Source organism: Argentina silus, assembly GCF_951799395.1.
Source record: "Argentina silus genome assembly, chromosome: 8".
Classification (NCBI taxonomy): Eukaryota; Metazoa; Chordata; class Actinopteri; order Argentiniformes; family Argentinidae; genus Argentina; species Argentina silus.
The window spans coordinates 10,824,922-10,847,499 of NC_139662.1; the positions used below are offsets into that span (position 1 = coordinate 10,824,922).

General features: G+C 44.4%; 1 protein-coding gene across 1 annotated transcript; it reads left to right on the top strand.

The window, feature by feature from the left end:
* Positions 1–1,668: 1,668 nt before the first annotated feature.
* osbpl2b (oxysterol binding protein-like 2b) lies at positions 1,669–21,247 on the top strand. Its single transcript, XM_083674475.1, has 15 exons — positions 1,669–1,855; positions 2,380–2,546; positions 10,355–10,510; positions 11,714–11,837; positions 12,327–12,402; positions 12,584–12,718; positions 12,910–13,007; positions 13,386–13,568; positions 14,062–14,169; positions 14,992–15,081; positions 15,572–15,692; positions 16,830–16,955; positions 17,195–17,318; positions 17,870–17,960; positions 18,301–21,247. The coding sequence occupies exons 3-15, from the start codon at positions 10,474–10,476 to the stop codon at positions 18,401–18,403; spliced, it is 1,416 nt and encodes a 471-aa protein (XP_083530601.1). The 5' UTR covers positions 1,669–1,855; positions 2,380–2,546; positions 10,355–10,473; the 3' UTR covers positions 18,404–21,247.
* The last annotated feature ends 1,331 nt before the right edge of the window (positions 21,248–22,578 follow it).

Here is a 22,578-nt window from a genome sequence, read left to right on the forward strand (position 1 = left end):
GGCTCAAGACTAGGCCCCGTGAGACTAAGCGTTAAGGGCAGGTACATCAGCCGTAAATACCAAACGCTGCAGACAGTTTCGCCCTTCTCCGATTCTGATACCACGCAAAGGGCATCTGCAGAAGCCTTATGGAAGGATTTGTACTTTTCAGACTAGCCTGACAGAGTTGTACACACGCACCTCCTGTCCATCTCTCTGTAGTTGTCTGTCTGTCTGTATGTCTCTGTCTGTCCGTCTGTCAAGTCAGCGTGCCAGACCCTGGTTCAAATCCAGTCAGGTTGCACTACCAACTGACGTTTAGGACATTTGCAACAGACTCTTAGAGACTCAGCCAGGGGAAACGGTGGAGGATTGGGTCGCAGCAGGGATTGTTCCTGAGGCCTCTGGCTTTGACACTAAACCCCAGGGTAGTGGTTAAGATGCCAACAATTACTATGATTGTGTGCTCATCTTCTCTCATTGTGTTCATGTTATTTTGTCACTCGTTTTTTTTTGCGTGTTGGTGTGTCAAAGGGGAAGATCCCTTGAAAATTGGCACAAAAGAAGAGGTGGGCTAGGTAGCTTATGTCCCAATAACCTCAAAGCAAAGCATTGTCTCACGTCGGATAGCATAATTCATTTCATTCACATGGCGGTGGATCTGTTGTAAAGTGTAGGCTATGGACATTGAACAACATTGAGCGGATTTGCACAGTCATCTCCCGCCATCTAGTGGTATATTTTGGAACAACAAGTAAGGACACTGCAAGGGCAAATAAGGGTGTGTCAGAGGCAACACATACTGTAATAGGATTGTCTCTTTGGGCAAACAACATTTCCATATAAAGAAGAGTTAATACAAGATAAATTATATGGGATTGGCCTATCTGTTCATCATCATAGATATATTAGGTGCATTCATTTGACTATTTACACACAAAACACTTGTTTATGCCAAATTGTTTATGCCAGAAAATAAGAGTTTTGGATCTGTAGTAATGATAAACCAAGTGAGAGAATGATTTTCTTTCTCTGAAAAGCTGAAACAAAACCAGCATGTAGCTCTCTGTGGCCCTGGCTATCTGTGTAATTACCGAACGTAATGCAGTATGAATGACTTCTCAGAGGCGGGTGAACCAACATCTCTCTCTGGTTGCCATGAACTATTGGAGCGATGCTGCTTTAACAATGGCCGTAATTATGTATACTTTCACTGTGCTGAGAACTGGATTGTTTGCCTGTGGTGAAACTATTAATAATCGGTCCCCTCTGGTTTTCTGGAGGGTGTGGGTAGACAAGCAGGTCTGTGTTCTGTGGAGGAGGCTAGAACTGGGCAGAGCTTGAATAGTGGAGAAAAGGACTGTTCTCTTCCCATCAAATCATCAGTTATGTAACTAGGCCAAGAACCTGTCTGATCCATCTAACATCTCATCTGCTCACATGGAATGATCAAAATGGATTGTTATGTTCTCTCTTTCCTCTTCCTTCTTCTTTGTCTCTCTAAACACACACACACACATACACACACACACACACACACACACACACACACACACACACACACACACACACACACACACACAGACGCAGTCAATCACTGGAATGTGCGCAGAGTGCATATTTGTGACAGGGTCATTGCAGGCCATTGCTGCGTGCCATCGCGTCTATGCAGCTCCATGCAGATCTGAGGACGGACGGACGGACGGACGGACGGACGGACGGACGGGTGTATCAGTGACAACACGCCTCTATTATTGATGAGGAGGATAATACATGGCAGCCAAACTTATCTCTCATGAATTATGCACTGGATGCTGATTACTGTTATAGATCCCAACCCTCCCAAAACTGGGTAGGCCTACTGTACCAGTACAAGGTGGGTGCAGGGATGATGAATGTTCATGCTGTCAATTGTATAACATTTTCTTTCAATTGTCTACAATGTAATCATTCACTTTTTGCCATTTGTATCAGGAATTCACAATACATATTTGTATGGTTAAATTTAGTTTTTGGGCTGGGTTCAGCAAGCAACAGAGAGAATGTGTTGAATATGTTGTCTGGTAAGGTTATATAGTTTAGTAATGCCATGCTCAGCAAATAATGAGAAGTGAAAGGCTGGAATGAAAACCAGCGAGAGGTGTGGTTCGGCAAATCAAGCTACCAAAGTATGTATAACGATAAATCATTCGTGATTATTTGTCAACAGTATTCCAAACTGTGCTACATCCCCTAGATCTAGGACTTTGATGGCATCTTTTGGAATGCATACATAGGCTTTTGTGCCAATAAGGACATCATCAGCCTGCTCCAACAATTAAAGAATGGAATAAATAACGGTGTTTTTGTCAATTAGTACACGTTGTTCTGACTCTTGCCTGTCTACGTGTGTTTATGTAGATCAGGCGGTCCGGTCAATTACGTGCGATTGGTGGGTTGTCTTGTCAATGAGGCCGCCCCTACCACCTACTTCCGCTTCTGTGTCAATCCAAGCCCAGAGTACGTCGTTTTTTGGTCCCGACCTGTCAAATCACTTCAAAACATCACCAGGTGCCCAGTCGTTTCAGGTAATTATAGGACAATATCTACTTTTTTTTTCTTTTTTTTCCCACAGTTTTCTCTATTTGTTCCAATGCGTTATTTTCCCCAAAGCGCAACCTTTTGCTCCATCTTTGAGATGAGATGCTAGCTGACTAGCGAACGTTAGCATGCTTGCAGCATTGCCATTGTTGACACAGAGCTATCAGATAAAGATAGGGGACGTGGTAACTGATGTTGATGTTTGTCTGTATGTTTGTTTATTTGTTTGATTGGTGGTGTAGTTATTGTGTCCGCGAACAAAGACGTAAGCAATATCTCTAGATAGCGGGCTATTTCACTAGGTAGCTAAATGATAGGGTGTACTCCGCTTTCATAGTGTAACAGTCCAGCTAGCTACCTCCTCTAGGTGTCAAGTTGTCATTAAGTGTCATTGTCTGCAATAAAAGGCATATCCTCTTTCCATCTCATAGCAACGGACGATCAGACAGGGAACGTATTGAAGGAAAGGAAACTGAGCTGCAAGTTGAAGGTGGAGGGTTAACTCCCTCCATTTGAATCCAAGGTGCTATTCGGCCTATCAGCTGCCATCAGTTAGTCAGATAACAGGAGAGAGGAATGTTCCTCTGCCTGTTGTCCCACTTTGTGGCTGCAAGGCTTACGACTGGACATTGGCTGGTAGGAGTAACAACTACATATTTTGGAGCTAACTTGCTTTGCTAGCAGTTTGTCAGAAAGCAAGGGCAGGGGGGGTGTCATAGATGATTTGTGCATCCTCCTATGGGGTGGGATACTGTCGTGCAAATTGTGTTTGTTTGCCATGGTGGGTACGTACGTAGATGATTGTAGGCACCCTGTACGACTAGTCATCATTGAGGGATCTGCTTCCATTGCTGCCAAGGTGGATAGGCCACATGTGGGCAAGGTGACATTCTAGGCATCTCCCTTGTGTAGGTTGTGTAGGTAATCATCAGAGGTAGGCTTATATGTCAACAAGCTCAAGAACGATATGAATGTGGGTGCTCAGGTAGTTGGTTTAGACAGGGCGGGGACTATTGATGTGCTTTACACACACCGTGGTGTTTCAGGTATTGGGTCGAGCACACCTCGCCTCGCCTCGCCCCGCCTCGCCTCTTGTGTTTGTGTTCAAGGGAGGGTGTAGAGCAGCGTGGTCGGTTTCGGGGCAGGACCTGAGCATTTTGTGTGTGTGTGTGTGTGTGTGCGTGCGTGCGTGAGTGATTGAGTGACTGTCCTCCTCCCAGTGCTAGGTTTCAGGTGACACTGGCTGGGGCATGCTGACTCATGCTTGAGCTCAGTCAGACAGTGCAGGTGTGAGCTGTGCACTCTGCAGTCCCCATGAACAGTCCCTCCCTCTCTGCCCCGTCATCGCTATCAAGGAAAGGAGAAGGTTGCGTTCCCAAAGGGTTCCCTGAGGAGTATCCTGGCCAAGGCGGCGGGACAGCGTCACTGGTGAATGCTCTATTCTCGGAGAAGTTGTCTGTGTTTCGTGTAATACACCGTGTCCTGTTAACGCTTTTGGAATGCGGACAGGGTGACCGCCGACGGTATCAATAGGCTACCTTAAAACCCATCGGCCAGGAGCACCATTAGGACAATCAGTAGGCCTTTTAACCTTTAACTAAAGTTAGTTAGTTAGTGCTAGTGGTGGCCGTGGGTTAAGGCCAGTTCAGCGTGTTCTCTCTGTTCCTGTTTCTGCACGATTGAGTCACGATTGAGTCCAGGCAGATGTCTTCATCCAAGGTTGACTCGAACTACTGCTGCTGCTTAAGTCATTCGTCTATTCCGCCTGGCCCGTATGTCGCACGCTTTCATCTCCGACACCACTGAGAGGATTTTGACTGACCCTTGGCGTCTCGCCATTGAGATTGTTAGGAGTTTAGAGGTGATTGCCAATTCGTCTTGCGATGGTGCAGCTAAAGTGATAGGTAGGGTTGCAAAGGGCAACTTTTGGCCAATTGACCGCTTTCAAATGACACTGTAAAATCCTTAAATGAATCAAATAAGCACTACAAGCTCCGTTGACTTTTCAGCCCGCCTCAAATCCGTGGACTGCCTTCAAATAAACGCAAAGCTGTAAGAAGCAAGACTGATGAATGAAACGAATAATTACACTACACGTTCCGGGGTAACTTTTCAGTCATACGTCTGAATAACTGTCACCCATTCACACAAGGAGGGGTGCAATGTCGTTCGTGGGGGGACAACATGTTTACTGTCCACGTAGTACAGTAATACATAGTACAGTAATACGTAGTACAGTAATACGTAGTACAGTCCATATGACTCAAATTAAGGGTATGTCTTGGGGGTTCTCTCCTGATTAGATCTGACATGTCTCGTGTGGAACAGACTACCGTGGCTTGGCTATAATTGGAAGTCTTGTGAATGCGTCTTATTGCTGTTTTATTGTATGTTGCATGGCTGACCCTGGTTCATACAAATGTCATGCAGAACAGCAGCAGTTCTGGCTTGTGATTATGTGGAACAAATTGGAGTTGTACAATGCTCTATAAATATGTTTATTGCTCTATAAATACGTGTCAATAGATTACAGTTGATTACAGATTACAGTTGATTCATGTTTTGATGGCGCAATCGTTATGTATATCATTTTGACCAAAAAGTGAGCTACCGGTTGTGTCTTGTGTTTCAATGGTGATTCACACACACTTTCATGTGAAAACATGTTCAAGTTGGCTCAAGCTTTCGTTTCAGTGTCTACACACACACACACACACACAGAGGGTTTCGCGTTATCTCTTAATGGGGTTCCTGGGTATGTGTGTGTGTGTGTCCGTCCTCTCCCCTTTTGTCATCTGTTGGTCTAACCCGTAAGAAGCTACCCTGCTTGCCAAACAGGATTCTATTCAAATGAGCCAGGTCGTTGCTGCAGCTACCGTTCTTGAGGTCCACAGACAGCCAAGCGTCCACACAGACCGTCAGAGGTGTGTGTGTGTGTGCGTGTGCGTGTGTTTGTATGTGTCTCACATGGTAACAGCGTTCCCCGGCTCCCTCTCTCTCTTGCCGTCATCTCTGTCTCGGACTCCCGCAGGCTTTTGAATGTTGTTGAGTGATCAGGGTCGAGGAGGAGTTGAGCTAGCACAGAGGATCTGAATGGAACATCGGGTAATGAACCCCATCTCTCTCTCTCTCTCTCTCTCTCTCTCTCTCTCTCTTATCCCCTCGTCTCTCGCTCTCTCCCTCTCCTCTCCTATCTCTTATTCTTCCTCTCTCTTTCTCTGTCTCTCTTTCTCTCACTCTCTCCATTATACATGCGGTTGTGGCTGTTCTGTTGTCTGCTGTGATCATTAGGCACGAGAGGGTTTTCTCCCCACAGTGTTGAGAGAGGAAGGACGTCTGTCTGTGGTGTTTGTTTGTCTTTTAGCTTGATGACAGATCTGCGGCCGGCTTGATTTGAATGGCAATTTAAAATGGCGAGTTTCTGTTTTGTTTATTTGCGCCGCATGTTTTTGTGCGCGTGCGTTTGTGTTGTAAGGCAAAGGGTTCGGTTGTAGCTTCTGTGTGTTGATTCTAAGCTTACAGTTTGAGGCTTTAGCCTAGTTTTGAAAACGATAGTTTAGGCAAGGCACATCACATTGTGATTAATTGAACCAAGTCTAGGCCGACTTGTCTACTTCAGGTAGCCTGTGTCGTCAATAATGATACATGGTCACGCTTTGACGTATGTCAAAGTAGCCTAGCTGAGAGATAAATGAACTGTAACAGTTTGGTGCTGTAGACCTTGAGAACTAGACCTCCTCCCTCCCTGCTGTGTTGATACTGTCTTGTCTCTCCCTGACTCACTGTGTCATTATCCTTTAGGTCATGTTCCTCACTGCTCCTTTGTCACTGTGTGTGTGTGTGTGTGTGTGTGTGTGTGTGTGTGTGTGTGTGTGTGTGTGTGTGTGTGTGTCAGTCATATCTGTGCTGTGTCTCACAAACTTATGTAATCATTCAAGCGGTGGAGAGAGGGGGAGGGACCTGACCTGAGAGACTGAAGCAGCCAATGGGATGGCTCAAGGGGGGAGATGTGAGGTCCCAGGGTAGACATGGGGGGGAGGGGAGGGGGGGCTGTACTGTGTTGGTTCTATCTGATGCCTGATATGAGGATGTGTGTGTTGAAGAGGTGAAGGATAAGGTCAGCTATGGAAGGTCTAGTCAAAGTTCAGTCCTGAAGCATCTGTCTTACTCAGCTCAACCATTGGTCACAGGTTTGTTGTCTCGAACATAACTTTAACCTCTGACTCATGGATCAAGAATGGGTTAGACTTGACTCATTTCACAATATCTCTAGCCTATCTCTTTACACTTGATGGATGAGTGAAAGTCATCTGGGAACTATGAGGCTATCTTGGTAAAAGATATCTTGTAAATGTCAAACTTTGTTGTTCCCAGTGAATGTCTTCCTTCCTTTACATCTGGCAAATGTTATTCATGTTGATTTGTCAGGGTGTAGACCTACTTCAAGCAAATATTTCTTTTTTCATCCAAAATGTTGTTACGTAAAGGAATGTTCTTGTGCCAAACGTCAGGAAATACATAGGCTAGACATTGGTGTTCCATTTTTCCCATAGAATGACCCTAATGCAGTCAAAGTAGCGCTGTTGCACCCGAGTGTGAAGAGGAGTGATAATCATTACTTAGGGGGCAAACATGTTGCTTATCCTGTTGTATGAGCACACACACAGGCCCTAAAGCTGTAAATGATGCAAATATTCTCAGATAACTACCCTTTAAGCAAAGCTATAGACCTACACTTTGATAGAACACCATGGCCTGTTTTATTAGCAGTTCTAGAATGTTCCCAGAGCATTCCATTGGTCATGTGGGAGAACATACTGTTGCATTCATGTGCAGAAATATGTATAATAACAGTTTTCATTAATGTAGGTGATATTTTGTTATGGGCAGTTCTGTGTAAAAGGACCCATGAGGACCAAATTGAAATTCATTAGAGCATATCAAATTGGATGTCAAATGAAAGCCTAAGGGTCTATATTTTTGGGAAAGTCAGAAATACATTTCTCAACTATCTACCATTATAAGAATAGGGATAAGCAAAGGCTTTGACTTCTTGTCAAACATAGAAAACCGTCCAAGAAAACATCTACAGTACCGGAAAATTATTTTTAAAGGTGTTTAGAAAAACATGTCAGGTACAGACCCCGGTCAACTAAAATAAAGACTTATATTTCGTTTTACAGAAATGGTGTGGCTTCTGTAAAAATCATTGCCCAGTCTCCAGGTCATTCTGTTACCAAAAAAACACATTTGTACCAGTGTAAGATATTTTCTAATTTCTCTGGATAGGATAATGAAAGCTAACAAAAGTAAGAAGTATAGGTAGACCTACCAAATATTCTAGTGTTTTTGCTGATATTGGTTTATTTTATGAATTAACAAGTGATTCAAACTGGTCATTCTGTTACCAAATCAGTAACAGAATGACCAAATCAAAATATAATTAAGAAAAAGACATTGAGAACACGTCAGATTTAAATCACATTAAATGAAGAGTTTCAAAGGCTTATTTATCTTTCTTGCATTTTGTGAGTTTTATCAATTACCCTTTTCAATTGTACATGTACGTTGATCAAAGAAGATTATTACCTTAATAAGAATGTCTATTGTACATGTTTACCATTGTGTCCCTATTTTGGCTCCGTCGTCATGTACAGAACAACATTCAAATCCAGAAATGATGCTTTTCTGTAGAGGATCCATGCAGCTATTCTGCTACCATCATGCTGTTACTGGATGTAAATCCACTTAATTTACTCTAGCTCAACAACCCACAGAGAGATTTTCAAACTCAAAGTATCCTATCATAGCTAACCACGCCACTCTTTCAGCCGACATATTTGAATCTTAATTTGGAGCAGATATTGAAGAGTTTTGGGCAAACATGGTTACATAACAAACCCAGGGAGAATTTAGGGTAATTCTGTTCCCAAACTTTGAATCTGCATAGTTCTTAATGCAAGTGGGAATTGTTAGGAGTAGTCCTTCTGCATAGAATTGTATGGATTGCTAAACTTTGCTGTCCAGGGGTTTTTGTTTGACATAATTGACACACAAAGTGGAAAATCGAGTCCCAGCAACAAAAACTGTGTGTAGTAGAAGGCGGATTCTTCTAAAGCAACTATCCCTGGGACTTGTGTTTAGGGTTAGTATAGGGAAGTGGTGGATTTTCAGTTAAGCTGCCACATCCTCTTCCCCTCTCTCCTCACATACGGTTGTGTCAGCAAAAGGGAGTCCTTGCCTGTAGAATAGAGTTGCCTGGTGTTACAAAACCGATTGGCCAATACTGCAATCGCTGCTCTTGCTAGGTCCAGGTCCCAGGCTTGCCTAATCTTTCGGTAATGTCCTCTAGCCAACTTTCATCACTATTATGGTCATGCTGCCATCGATGACATGGCATGGATTGCCAATGATAGACATCGCCGCCCTAGAGTGTGGCCTAACACACAGAGATCAGCCAGGCTGGGGAGTAGAGAAGCTTGACATGAATGGACAATATAATCATGTAAAAAGCAGACAGACAGGGGAGTAGGGAACTGGGTGCCTGTAAGTACATTGTGACTGACTGGTCCTTTGTAAAACATAGGGGCTGTGCTGCTCCTCTCTTATCGATTGCGGATGGATGGTAGAGTCCAAAGTTCGTCAGTGTGTGCGAGGCGTTACCTGTTACTGCCGTAGGTAAATGAAGAAAAAGAGAGAGATCGAGCACGGTCGGACACCCTTCCCTACCCTCGATAGGCCTACATCGCTACTAGTACCACCCGCATCCACAATTCAGGGTGTTCAGAGAGAAATCATTTCTGGTGTTGACGAAAACCGAATAGAAACTAGGCCTACCTCTGGATAGCAGGTAAGAAGCTAGAGGCTCCAGGTCTGTATGCGCTTTAGCCAACTTCCATGATTCGCTATCAGCATTGTCTCGCCACTGTATGACAAGGACAGATACTGTAGGAGTTTGCTGAAGCACAAAGGCCCTACATCTGGTCTGTAGCCAGGCAAGGTGAAGGGTACCGATGGGGGAAAAAACCCTGCCCAAGGTCTGTTTTTGCGTTGAATACCAGTGTGCTTGAGTGAGTATCCTTTCTTTTCAAGTAACTCGTTTTTGTACTTTTAAGCTCCTGGACCAAAATGACAGGTGTGGCAAACATTGTCTGCCAGGTAAAGAGGACTGGCAGAGAAAGTGGAGAAGTAACACAAGACAGAACTAAGACAAATGAGGCTGGAGCAGCGCTCTCCTCATGTGTTTATGTAATAGGAGCACTGTTTGGGCTCAGTGGGCCATGCTGACTCGATCGGATAGACCCAAACCTCAACGAGTAAACCCAGTGATACTCAACCTGGTCCTGGAGAGCCACAGTGGGTCCAGGTTTTTGTTCCAGCCTGATGTTATCGCACCTGATTGAACTTATCAACATCTTTTAAAACCATGATGAGCTGAATTAGGTGTCACTGCTGTGCTGGGGCAAAAGCTTGCGGTACTGAGGCTCTCCAGGACCAGGATTGAGGATCACTGACCTAGGTCTCGTGTGTCATTTAAGTGTTATTTTTCAGACGTTCCCAGGGTGATTCCGGGGACTTGGGGTGAGAAGGGAGGGACTATGTTCCTGGCCCTATTGTAAGTCCCAAAAATATCCCCTTTGCCCCCCCCAAGTCACGGTCTATCAAAATCATAACCCAGAACTTTTTGGGGGGATGGGAACACAACACCCAGTCTGCAACTTTAGGCCGAGCACCGCTGTTAAGTCCCATGGTAGAAATGCCTCCCTAACAGGCAACTTTTGTTCCCTCCCTGCAGGTGTCCTGTGTGTGCTGCCACCTAAGAAAGCTGACGTACCAGTGACGCCCTCCGGAGGGACCATGTTCTAGAAGCTCTAGCTCTGCACCTGGACGCCCGGTTTTGACTCTCTCTGGAAAATGAACAATGAGGATGAGTTCTACGACGCCGTCACAGGTGGGCAGCGGTGGTGGTGTGGACAAGTCAAGCGTTCAGTCCACACTTTGGTTCTGTTTATCTGGGCACTGTCACTATCTACTAACAGAAGTCAATGGTATCAGAATCAATAGTTAGGTGTGTCTCATCAGAATCACAATAGTTAGGTGTGTCTGTTATCAGAATCAATAGTTAGGTGTGTCTGTTATCAGAATCAATAGTTAGGTGTGTCTGTTATCAGAATCAATAGTTAGGTGTGTCTCATCAGAATCAATAGTTGGGTGTGTCTGTTATCAGAATCACAATACAGAATCACGTTCAGGCACAAAACAAGAGAAATGTTGTCCGACTCCAATATGATGCCGTATTGGTTTTCAGTTTGAAACATTTCCTCATGTTTGTGCCTCCTGATTGAATGCAATTCCTCACTTGTTTCTGCCAGACTTGTAGCATTTTGACGCTTCAATGGAGAGTCATTGTCAGGGGTTTAGGCTAGTAGTGTGTTTTTGAGGACCATAGTGGCACATGGCCATACAGTGTAACCTTACCAGCTTAGCTGATTAGCTTGTTGGCTTATTGCTTCAATAATGCAGCGGTCTATTCTCCCTACACGACTGTGTGTGTGTGTGTGTGTGTGTGTGTGTGTGTGTGTGTGTGTGTGTGTAAGGCGATGAAAGCTAGAGAAAGGCATAAAGCCCTGAACGCAACGTGAACTGCACATGGCGTAGTCAGGGTGCCCATTAGCTTATTGTTCAGGACGCACTATATCAATTTGATCCTCTTGACAATCTGAGATGTGTGTGTGTGTGTGGGGGGGGGGGGATGACTGAGGACAAGCTCATTATTTATGACTTTATGATTGACTATTCCGTACATTCATCAGTCAATTTAGCGCTCCACCTCACCCTTCCTCTGCTCCGCCCCTACAAATGGTGGAGTTCCGTGTCATTCCTTAATTAGTTTGGTGGTTCCCTTTATTGTCATTCCTTCAGCCTTCCGTACCTGTGGCTGACTCAGCCTGTTACTTTGTTATGATGGAACTATTACTGTGAACATGGCTCTATGTGATCTGACCTGGTCAGGGGAGGTGAGTGATGTCAACCTCTTTCTCTAATGTGTGGGTGTGTGTGTGTGTGTGTGTGTGTGTGTGTGTGTGTGTGTGTGTGTGTGTGTGTGTGTGTGGGTGTGGGTGTGGGTGTGGGTGTGCTTGTGTGCACATGTCAGGCTTGGATTCGGATGAGTCGTATGAAGGCACGTCCGAGGCCAGCTTCAAAGATGCCATCGTGTTTGACGGCACCCAGAAGAACAATGGCGCCGTGCCTCAGGAGAATGGAATCAAGAACCACAGGTAGGCTCAGATTCCTGGTGCGTCCTTCTTCCTCCTTCGCTCGGTCTGTCTGTCGGTCTGTCGGTCGGTCGGTCAGTCGGTCGGTCTCTGTCTCTCTCTCTCTTTCTTTCTTTCTCTCTCTCGCTCACTTTCTTTCCTTCTGTCTTGCTCGCTCACTCTCTTCCTTCCCACATTCTCGACGGGGTCCGCCCTGCTCAAGGGGCTGGTCAGTCTACATACTCATCATCTTGTCTCTGTATTCTGGTGGCGCCAGACACAACAAATCTGCCTCATGGATCACAGCGCTGACACAGATCACGTAGTACTGACACTAGATACATAAGCTTACCGATCAATCGACACACACACACACACACCCCTTACAGATCAGCTTCACAGATCACATAGTAGTAGTGATACTCATCACAGAGATACTCACCTTTACTCTACTGGCTTCTTCTCAGGACATTCACCTGGTGTTTGTGTCTGTCTGTCTTTGTCATCTTTCAGGACAACATTACCGGCCCAGATGTTCTCCAGAAACAACTTCAGTGTGTGGGGGATCCTGAAGAAATGCATTGGACTGGTACGGTACTCAGATTACACCTTGTACTGGACTCATTCAGACTCGGCTTAATCTAGGTCTGGGACACACCGCCCTACGATGTATTATTCTACCATATAATGCCATGAATTATGAGGTCCCGGGGGGGGGGGGGGGGGGGGAGGGAGTCTTGTGCAATTAATAATTCATCCCATTTTTGTAGGAATTGTCCAAGATCACCATGCCCATCGTGTTCAACGAGCCCCTCAGCTTCCTCCAGAGAATCACAGAGTACATGGAGCACACATACCTCATCAACAAAGCCTGCTCATTGACCGACTCCACAGAACGCATGCAGGTGAGAGAGAACACACACACACACACACCACACACACACACACACACACACACACAGACACTCAAATGTTGTTGATTGCCTCTGATGAATCCTGTTGATGCCTATCAACAATAAGTGTGTGTGTGTGTCTCTCTCTCTCTCGTCGGTCACTGTCTCTCTCCCTCCCTCCCTCTCTCCCTCCCTCCCTCCAGGCTGTCGCTGCTTTTGCTGTCTCGGCTGTGGCGTCGCAGTGGGACAGAACTGGAAAACCCTTCAACCCTCTGCTAGGAGAGACCTACGAGCTGACACGGTGAGGCTCTCTCTCTCACACACACACACACACACACCTCTCTGTACAGAGTTTATTGACCTTTAATAGGATGCCTGTGCTTGCCTCCGCCCAGAGAGTTAACAACAACGCCCTGGCATATTACTCAACCGTACCAGCTGATACAAATCACGCTGAGTCCTCAGGCTTCTGACCTAATAATTATGGAATCCCTCATTCGTTGTCTTTTTTTTGTCTTTTTTTCTTTCTTTCTCTCTCCTTTCCTTTCCCTCTATCCCTTTATTCCTCCTGATTTACTCTCTCTCCTCATCCCCCCTTTGCCCCTCTTTTCCTCCCTTACTCTTTCCCTTACTCTTCTGTCTTACACCCCCCCCCCCCCCCTTCCCGTCCGCCCATCAGGAACGAGCAGGGCTACAGGCTGATCTCGGAGCAGGTGAGCCACCACCCTCCCATCAGTGCCTTCCACGCCGAGAGTCTGGAGGGGGACTTTGTGTTCCACGGCTCCATCTACCCCAAACTCAAGTTCTGGGGCAAAAGTGTCGAGGCCGAGCCCAAGGGAATCATCACACTAGAACTCCTCAAGTGAGTGTGTGTGTGTGTGTGTGTGTGTGTGTGTGTGTGAGTGATCGTAGTTGTAATCTCGTGTGTGTGCGTGCGCGCGTGTGTTTTACTGTATGTGTCTGCAGATAACATCCCTGCACACGGTGTGTGTGTGTGTGTGTGTGTGTGTGTGTTCAGTGTCTTTGTTAATGTTTGACTCTTAAACCGTGTGCCTGATTAGCTGTGTATCCTGTAGTCCTGGTACTTTTGTTTGCTTGTGGTTCGTCAAACCTACAAAGTGTACTGTACCATGTATCCCTGCAGTTCAAATAATCCTGTGTGTGTGTTGGTGTGCTCTACCACCTGCATGGGTTCTGTGTAGTCGGTCAATGAACAGGCTTTGTTCGCGTGTGTGTGTGTGTATATATGCGTGTGTATATGTGTGTGTGTGTGTGTGTGTGTGTGCGCGTGTGTGTGTGCCACTGATGGAGCATCACACTAACACTATGTTTGCTCCGCTCCCCCCTCTCCTCAGGCACAATGAGACATACACGTGGACCAACCCTTTCTGCTGTGTACACAACGTCATCCTGGGCAAGCTGTGGATCGAGCAGTACGGGACCGTGGAGATCCTCAACCACAGGTCAGTAACCACTGGGATTTGGTGTGGGGATTCCCAATGCCCCGACGGGAGTAACCTCTCAAAAGGCTTTCCTCGATTCTTCACAGTCACTCACCTCACCTCCTCATTGGTGGAGAAGGTCTGGGGGGGGGGGGGGGGGGGGGGCGGTTCTTTCTCCTCTAGGACCTTCTCCTCCAATGGGCTTCAAGAAGGAGGGGCGGCAGGTAGCCTAGAGGTTAGAGAGGCCGGCCAGCAATCGACAGGTCGCTGGTTCGATCCCTCCAGGAGGGAGCCGGATGTGAGCTGGTAACTTGGAAGGTTACCGGCATCATATCTAAGGTGCCTACCACTACCGTTGTGCCCTTGAGCAAGACACTTAACCCCTAACTGCTCCAGGGGCGCCGAATATGGCTGACCCTGTGCCCAGAGCTCTGTTCTCCCTTGGGGGGGGGTGTACGTGTGTTGTTTCCAACAATTGATGAGAATTGATTGCATGGCCAAATAAACAGTCTTCTTAGGAGAGAGGAAGCGAGGAATCAAGGAAAGACTTTTTAAAAATTCTGACCCGTCAGCAGAACGGACTCATTCATCGGACGTGATTTGTTTTTTCTTATGAATGGGTGGATGGATGGTTGGATAGATGGATGGATGAATGAATGATTGAATACATTTATGAGACAATACAAAAAAACCACAAACGGATATAGCCCAAAGAATAGCACAATAAAGCCATTCACACATTTCCATTGTGGTCCTATCTGAGCCCTAGAACGGTACGGTCTGTATCTGTCCCTTATTCTTATGTCTGTTGCGTTCCCTCTCTCTCCCCGTGGGCCTGAGCAGCACTGGAGACAAGTGCGTTCTGAACTTCAAGCCCTGCGGCATGTTTGGGAAGGAGCTGCACAGGGTGGAGGGATACATCCAGGATAAGAGGTATGCGGAACAGGTCATAGTACGACCCCTTTGAGCGGACTATTTCTTTGTTTTCACCCCCTCCACCCCTCTACTGCCACAAGGTAAAGAGAGAGAGCTTAACACATACCGTGAATCATTAGCTGTCGTCAGGGCAAACCCAAAAACCAAACGCCCTGTGCACAGCTGTGCAGCCGCTCCAGGGTGCTGATTCAAGCAAGAGCATGTCCCATAATAACTCAGCGTGTCCCAAAATAGCAAATGACAAATCACATACTTGAATGATCATGATGACTCACCTTAGATATACAACTCTTGATTTGTTTATTTATTTATTTATTTAGTTAAATTGTGAAACGCTGTTTGGGTGTACCGCCTGCAGCATAGCATAGACCAGAAAAGAATCAGATTCTAGAACTTATAGAACACTATCCATTCAAAGATATGATTGTGTTTGGCTTTAACTATTTTGTATCATTTTACATGGACCCCCCCGTCCCTGTCCCCCCAGTAAAAAGAAGCGCTGTGTGATCTACGGCAAGTGGACAGAGTGCATGTACAGCGTGGACCCCCAGGTGTACGAGTCCAACAAGAAGGCGGAGAAGAAGGGAGACACTAAGAAACAGAAACCGGTGAGCGAACCAGCGAGCCAGCGGCATCAGAACCATAGAACTGGGATGCCAGAGCCACATGTACAGGGTTTCCTACACAGGCCTGGAATGTCTGGGGGGGGAAAAGTCTGTAATCAAATGTTGAATATTATATAGACCTGGGAAAGTGTGGAAAACATACACACACACACACACACACACACAAATGGATATAACAATCTGTGATTTCAGACCAATGCCAAATTCATACCAGATGAGTTCAGAATTTAATAAAAACTTTTTTTAATAAAAGCCAGATCATTTACCCAGATCTACATGGCTGTGTGATGTAGCTGTTTTATGTTTGAGGTCAGGGACACAGATAACGCTACACACACACACACACACACACACATTTTTGACAGATGTGCCGGAAACGCAACCCACAAATCAACTCAGCAGTCTGAAAATGTACAGCAGGTCTGGAAAAGTCTGTGTAGAAACCCTGCATGTCGTGGGAGGGTAAAGTAAGTTCACACACTCAACGAACCCAAGTCAACTCAGTTTTTACCGACCCGTTTACGTTGGTGAACAGGGTTTCCCCTTTTTCAGCCAGGTCAATGTCATTACCTCATTAGCAGAAAATAGCACAGACGAATCTATCTCTAGGGTCGATCCTCACTGACAGTGAGGACAATGCCAATCCCAAAGTTCCCCTCTAAGCTGACTGGATCACGTTAGAAGGCCTATGTTGTTATTTGCATTTGCTGTTGATATGCAGACTGCTACAGTGTCCTCTCTTGTTGTGCTAACACCCTCCTCTGGTTTTGACCTGTTGGTTGCTGGTCAGCGTGCAGTGACGTTATGTCAAGGTAAAAGCAGAGAAACTAGTCCCAGGTTGCTGTTGTGGCTCTGTAGATGTACCGTCTGTCGTTAGCAGTGAGAAAATGACGTGTGCGTTCGTAGTACAGCAGTAGGTGTACTTATATAATAGTATAGTGTATGACCTAGACCCCCCCCCCCCCCCCCCACCCGCCCGCCCCCCCATCCCACGCTTATGGCATTTCTGCTCATATTGTTCTTTTTTCAGTAGAGAAAACCCGATTTTTATTTCTTTATCCTGTGCAGAGAGAGAGAGAAAGAGAGACTGTGTGTCTGATGGGTTGTTGTTGTGTACAGGAGGAGCCTGAAGGGGCAGAGAATGACGATGCAGATGACATGCCCGAGGTACAGGAGACGGTGGCCGTCATCCCTGGTAGCACCCTGCTGTGGAGGATATCATCACGACCCCCTCACTCTGCCAAGGTACACACACGCACGCGCACACACACAGTCGGCGTAATATCTTCACAACCTGCTCTCTCTGCTGAGGTAACACGCACACGCACAGTCGGCATAATGTCTTCACAACCTGCTCACTCCGCCATGGTAATGCACACATGAGACAGAGACACACACACACACACACACACCCCTAGATGTTGTAACGTAAGCACCTTAAATCCCCTTGTCCCCCCCCCCCCTCTCTCTCTCTCTCTACGTAGATGTACAACTTCACTAACTTCGCCATGTCGCTGAATGAGATGGAGCCCGGCATGGAGGACAACCTGGCTCCCACAGACTGTCGTCTGAGGCCGGACATCAGGGCCATGGAGAACGGAGACATGGGTAAAACAGGCCTCGTCCTACTGTAGACACCATAAGACAACACTGCCACCTGCTGGTCCCCGGGGCCAGGCGCATTTCCCATTTCCACTTCATGTTCACGTTCTTGCCGTTGTTGCCGGTTTGAATCCATCACTGTCGGTCCAGAAGATCTCCACACAGTCAGGCTCTTATCAGAGGCTGATTGAAACCAGGGAGAAAGTCCATTGAATGTGCTTCAGTAGTCCGGTAGTAGTCCTAAATGTGACAGAGTTGAATGAATATCATATATATATTATGTATATATGATATACACTTTGATCCAAAGAGACTCACAGTACAGTGAGTGTGTGTGTGTGTGTGTGTGTATACAGTGTGTGTGTAAATATATATATATATATATATATATATATATATATATATATATATTGTCTTATGGTGTCTACATGTATATAGAGTATATAATGTATATAATATGTATATAATGTTATGTGTGTATATGTCTGCAAACAAATTTCCTCATGGAGGATAATAAAGTTGTCTACTCTACTACCCACATATGTGTTCTTCTCCAGACGAGGCCAGTCGAGAGAAGGAGAGGCTGGAGGAGAAGCAGAGGTCGGCCCGGAAAGAACGCTCCAAGGGCGAGGACGAGTGGTCCACTAGGTGAACTGATCCTCTTACACTCCCTTATCACTTCAAATACTGGATGGAGAGAGTGATGTTTTGAATGTTTCTCTGTAGCTCACCTCGATCAAGCCGTCAACATTGTGCCATAGTATTTGAATTATAACTCTATGATGCTAGTAAGGTTTATCTATATAACTCTATGATGCTAGTATGGTATCTCTATATAACTCTATGATGCTAGTATGGTTTATCTATATAACTCTATGATGCTAGTAAGGTTTATCGATATAACTCTATGATGCTAGTATGGTTTATCGATTTAACTCTATGATGCTAGTAAGGTTTATCTAACTGTTCCCTCTGAACTGTGTTCCAGATGGTTCCAGTCAGGCACCAACCCTTACACAGGAGCCCAGGACTGGCTCTACACAGGGGGCTACTTCGCTAGGAATTACACAGACCTCCCAGATATCTACTGATGATACCCCATGCACACCTCCCCAGTCTCCTCCCCCCCCGCCCAGCTGACTAGTATCCCCCAAATGTGCCCTCTGAACCACCCAATAATACCCCCCCCCCCCCCCCCCCCCCCACATTCCAGTTCTAAGCACCATATCGTCTCTCACTGGAACTCTGAAATGGTGGTGGCCTCTCCCCTCTACAGCACATGTGTATCTCAGCACAACCCCCCCCCCTACTTAAAAAGTAATGGAACAGTCCATAGAATTAGAATATTATATGGAACGGTCAACGGTGAAATCAGGGATGTGAATGCTCCTTTGACTGAAGATAGACGGTGCTTTGGATGTTCTGATTGGGACAATGTTGGAGATACATACACACACAGCGTGTCTGTGTGTGTGTGTGTGAACAGTGTCCAAAGCTGCTCTCAAGGGTCGTTGTCTGTGTTCCTGTGTACCAGATGGAAGCAGACAGCAACACAGACTTGAGAGTTTGAGGGAGATGATGAAGAAGAAGATGATGATGGTGATGATAATAATGATGATAATGATGATGTTTTGTTTAGAACCAGGAATCTGTTCAGGAAGATGGAACGTTCTGGAACGCTCAGATAGAAACATACCGTGTAGAACAGTAGAGAGTGTTTGTCATGTAGAGTAGGCGGGAGGTATTTCAGCTCCACGTATGTCTGTTTCACTTTCCAGATAGAAATGTGTCGTGTAGAACAGTTCTAGGGGACGGTATATCGGTCATGTAGAATGTTTAGCGAGTCCTGTGGGTTCTATACATTTTATTTCTGTGTGACGTGTCACCTCATTGAAAACAACCCTGGAGTGTATTCTCTTTAACTCCCCCCCCCGTCCCTCTACGTCCATATAGACCTATCCGTCACTGTACTTATAATGTAGTAACGTGTGTGTAGATGACCCCCCCCCCCCCCCCCCTCCTCCTCTGTATGTTACTCTGATGCATGGCTAACTATGCTACCGGCCCGTAGCTCTGCGTCGACGGCCCATGTTGAGCTGCTGTTCTGTCGTTTACCTCCACTAGTTAGTAAACTTAGAGAGTATTCCAAATAATAACAAGTCATAACGATAATAATGACAGTTAATGATACTGAGAAATAGGTGTGTGTGCGTGCGCGCGAGTGGGAATGAGAATGGGAATAATGGTTGTGCATGTGTGTGGGAATGCGTGCGTGAGTGAATGACCGGCGATTTGTACAGAAATCTAAAGCCATATGGTTCATTTTAACTCCAGGTATGATAACCGGCTAGCAAAACGTGGTTTGCTGTTGTCGTCGTCAGCTCTGATAAAATGATCTGGAGAACGTTCACCTCAAGGACTAAATGATAGTTACCATTCACTAGAGCACGATAAAGAACTCTTCATGTAAGACTTACATGTAAGTACTTATGTCATTCATTACTTAATAATCCTCACGATACTGTCCTACCAGGTCAATTTGGAGTAATCAATGTCAGGCATTGTATAGCTAATAATCTTCCCTTTCTAATCGTATTTTTTGCCTTCCTCGTATTCGGGACTGGTAGATTGTAGTTTTAACTCTACTAGCACACACACTAGCACATCATCTACGTTGTATAGCATAACAGACAAGTTCTTATTTATGACGGATTGTGGCATTGAACCATGTTTGATGGACATCTCTCTCACATTGTACACTATCATGGGGGGGCGTAGGACTATTTTTGTTTTCTGGATTGATGTGCAGTTAACTCTTGTGCAGTAAACTGATACATAACGCCTAGTAGTGTAGATCATGTACCGGTACTGTACACGAATCTGAATTCCTTCAAAACCCGCTTCTTCACTGGAGGATATTTCAAAGCAATTTCAGTAAAACTGGTCATTTAGGCCTTTGAAAATGTCTCATCATAATGTCTCGTCATAATGTATCCCTGTATCGGTAACTACTCATCTTAATTACACTGTGCGTTTTGAGTTAACAGCCAAAATCTATGCAACAAACCAATAGCTCTGAGTGTCTATGTACAGTACATGAATATGTATAGTAGTACAAGAAAAGTACATATAAATACTTTAGTTTATGTCTCAGCAGTCAAACCGACATGTAGGCTAAATGACTGTATTAGCAGCTTATTTGACTGTAAAGTACCCCTCTTATCAGTGATTGTATACATTTGGACTGTAAAATGCCTTGCTAAGTTATGTAAAAGCAGCAAATTAAAAGGTAAATTGACAGTTTAGAACAACTTGATCTTGACTGAAAAAAATGTGACCCTTCGCCCTCCTCTCCCCAGTTTGCTACTTATTTAGTTGCTGTTTAGTCAGACACGTTACCAAATTACGTCTATTGTTTTTTTCCTTTTTTTGTATTAGTCCTTATGGAAGTAAACTGCAAGATGTTTTGAATGGGCAATAGGTTGTGGTAAAAAGACATGGTGACCTGAACTAAGATGGACCATCATTTGATTGATATGTTTGTTTTTTATCGATTTGATTTTTCCCATCTTATACTTAGTGCCTGGATTTAAGTAAATAACTTCCCACTTACTTTTTTTTACCTGTATTTTATTTGATATTTAAGATGTTTTAGGCTTATTGGAGAACATTTTGACAGATATTTGATTTCCTAACCCATCTGTCTCTGCAGTACTTTACTTTGTTTTGCCTTCATATTATTGTCAACAACAATTTAAATGTTTAGATTTCACAGGAGTGTTTGTTTTCATGGTCTGTACAGTAAATGTATGAAAAATGTATGATCACACTACTTCTGGTTGTATCTGTAAACTTCATCACGGTTCCATTAAATGCTAATTTGTTAAACTAGCAATTTAAGACTAATGTATCAACATTAAAAACAATAGATTTTATGTTGTGTGTTTGTTGTTTATTTGTATAATAATGTATTTTTAAGTTGAGTTTGACCATTTTGAAAATCCTATTATCATACAGCTGTTGTCATTGTAAAGATATGTTCTCACCTCAAGGCACAGAGGTAATCACAAACAAAATTATTTTGTACAATTGATTTATTTTTATAGTATTTAAACACATTTTTGGTGAGCATTATTCAAAATATTTTATTTTGAGGTGGGAATTTACATGGGTCATTTCTGTACTATGAACAGCTTGCTAGTTAATTGAAATATCTACTAATAAAATCCTAATTTTAGTTTTAAAAACATGCTTTTTCTTTTGAAATAAAATGAATATTGGTGAATATTTGCTTTTTCTGGTCATGTGTCCTGTTCTTCAGTACAAATAAAATTGTATCCATGTAGTTTGTTGCCATTGAGATGGACAGAAGACCAGGGTGTAGAGGAAGGGAAAGTCAAATCACTAAGTAATGAACATCTACAGTGTAGCTTCTGATTCAGTAGCTGAACTGTATTCTACTGTATGTATTAGCCATCTTATTTTCCTCAACCTGTGAAAGTAATGGGACAGTGAAGGATTTGTTCTTCTTTTGGCTCTATGAGGTTAAAGTAGAAATTCTTAGCTTTTAAATCTATCATCTTCCTTGAGAGTGTGCGTTTGATTACGTGCACATGTACTGTTTGTCTTACTTACAGTATACAGTTGATACAGTACATTTCCTCCACACTTAATTCCCACACACTTATCGTACAACACGTATCAAATGAAACAAACTTCACACGCAAACATTGTTTTTATTTCTCTTTATTCTTTTCCTGATTGAAATGTATTGTAAGGTCATTATTTCATTCATCACATTACATGACATGATGCACCAAGTCTACTACAACTGTTTACAGGAATACACTGAAACATACACAAGGTTTTACAATGGATACATGAAGTATAGCTCATTGCACTTACAACAGTGAATGTAACATTTTATTCATTTTAGGGTCTTTGCCTTTATTTTCTGTAGCTTTTTTTAAATTTTCAATTAGATTTTTTTTTTAATCACCTCTGTCCAATTCCCCCCCCCCCCCCCCCACCCCCAAATTACATGGAAGCCAGGATTACTCTTTTGAGGAAGTTTTTTTTTCTCATTTTACAAACACAACATGTATAGAAACTCTACACAGACCAATATGTTTTTCCGAATACAACTTTTTGTTTTTAAACAGTCCGCACGAGCCAGCGACATACACAATGCATTTTTAAAATCAATAACTGCTCTTCTTTTTTTTGTTTATGTTTTTATACACAAAAGCACAAGTTGGCAGGGCGG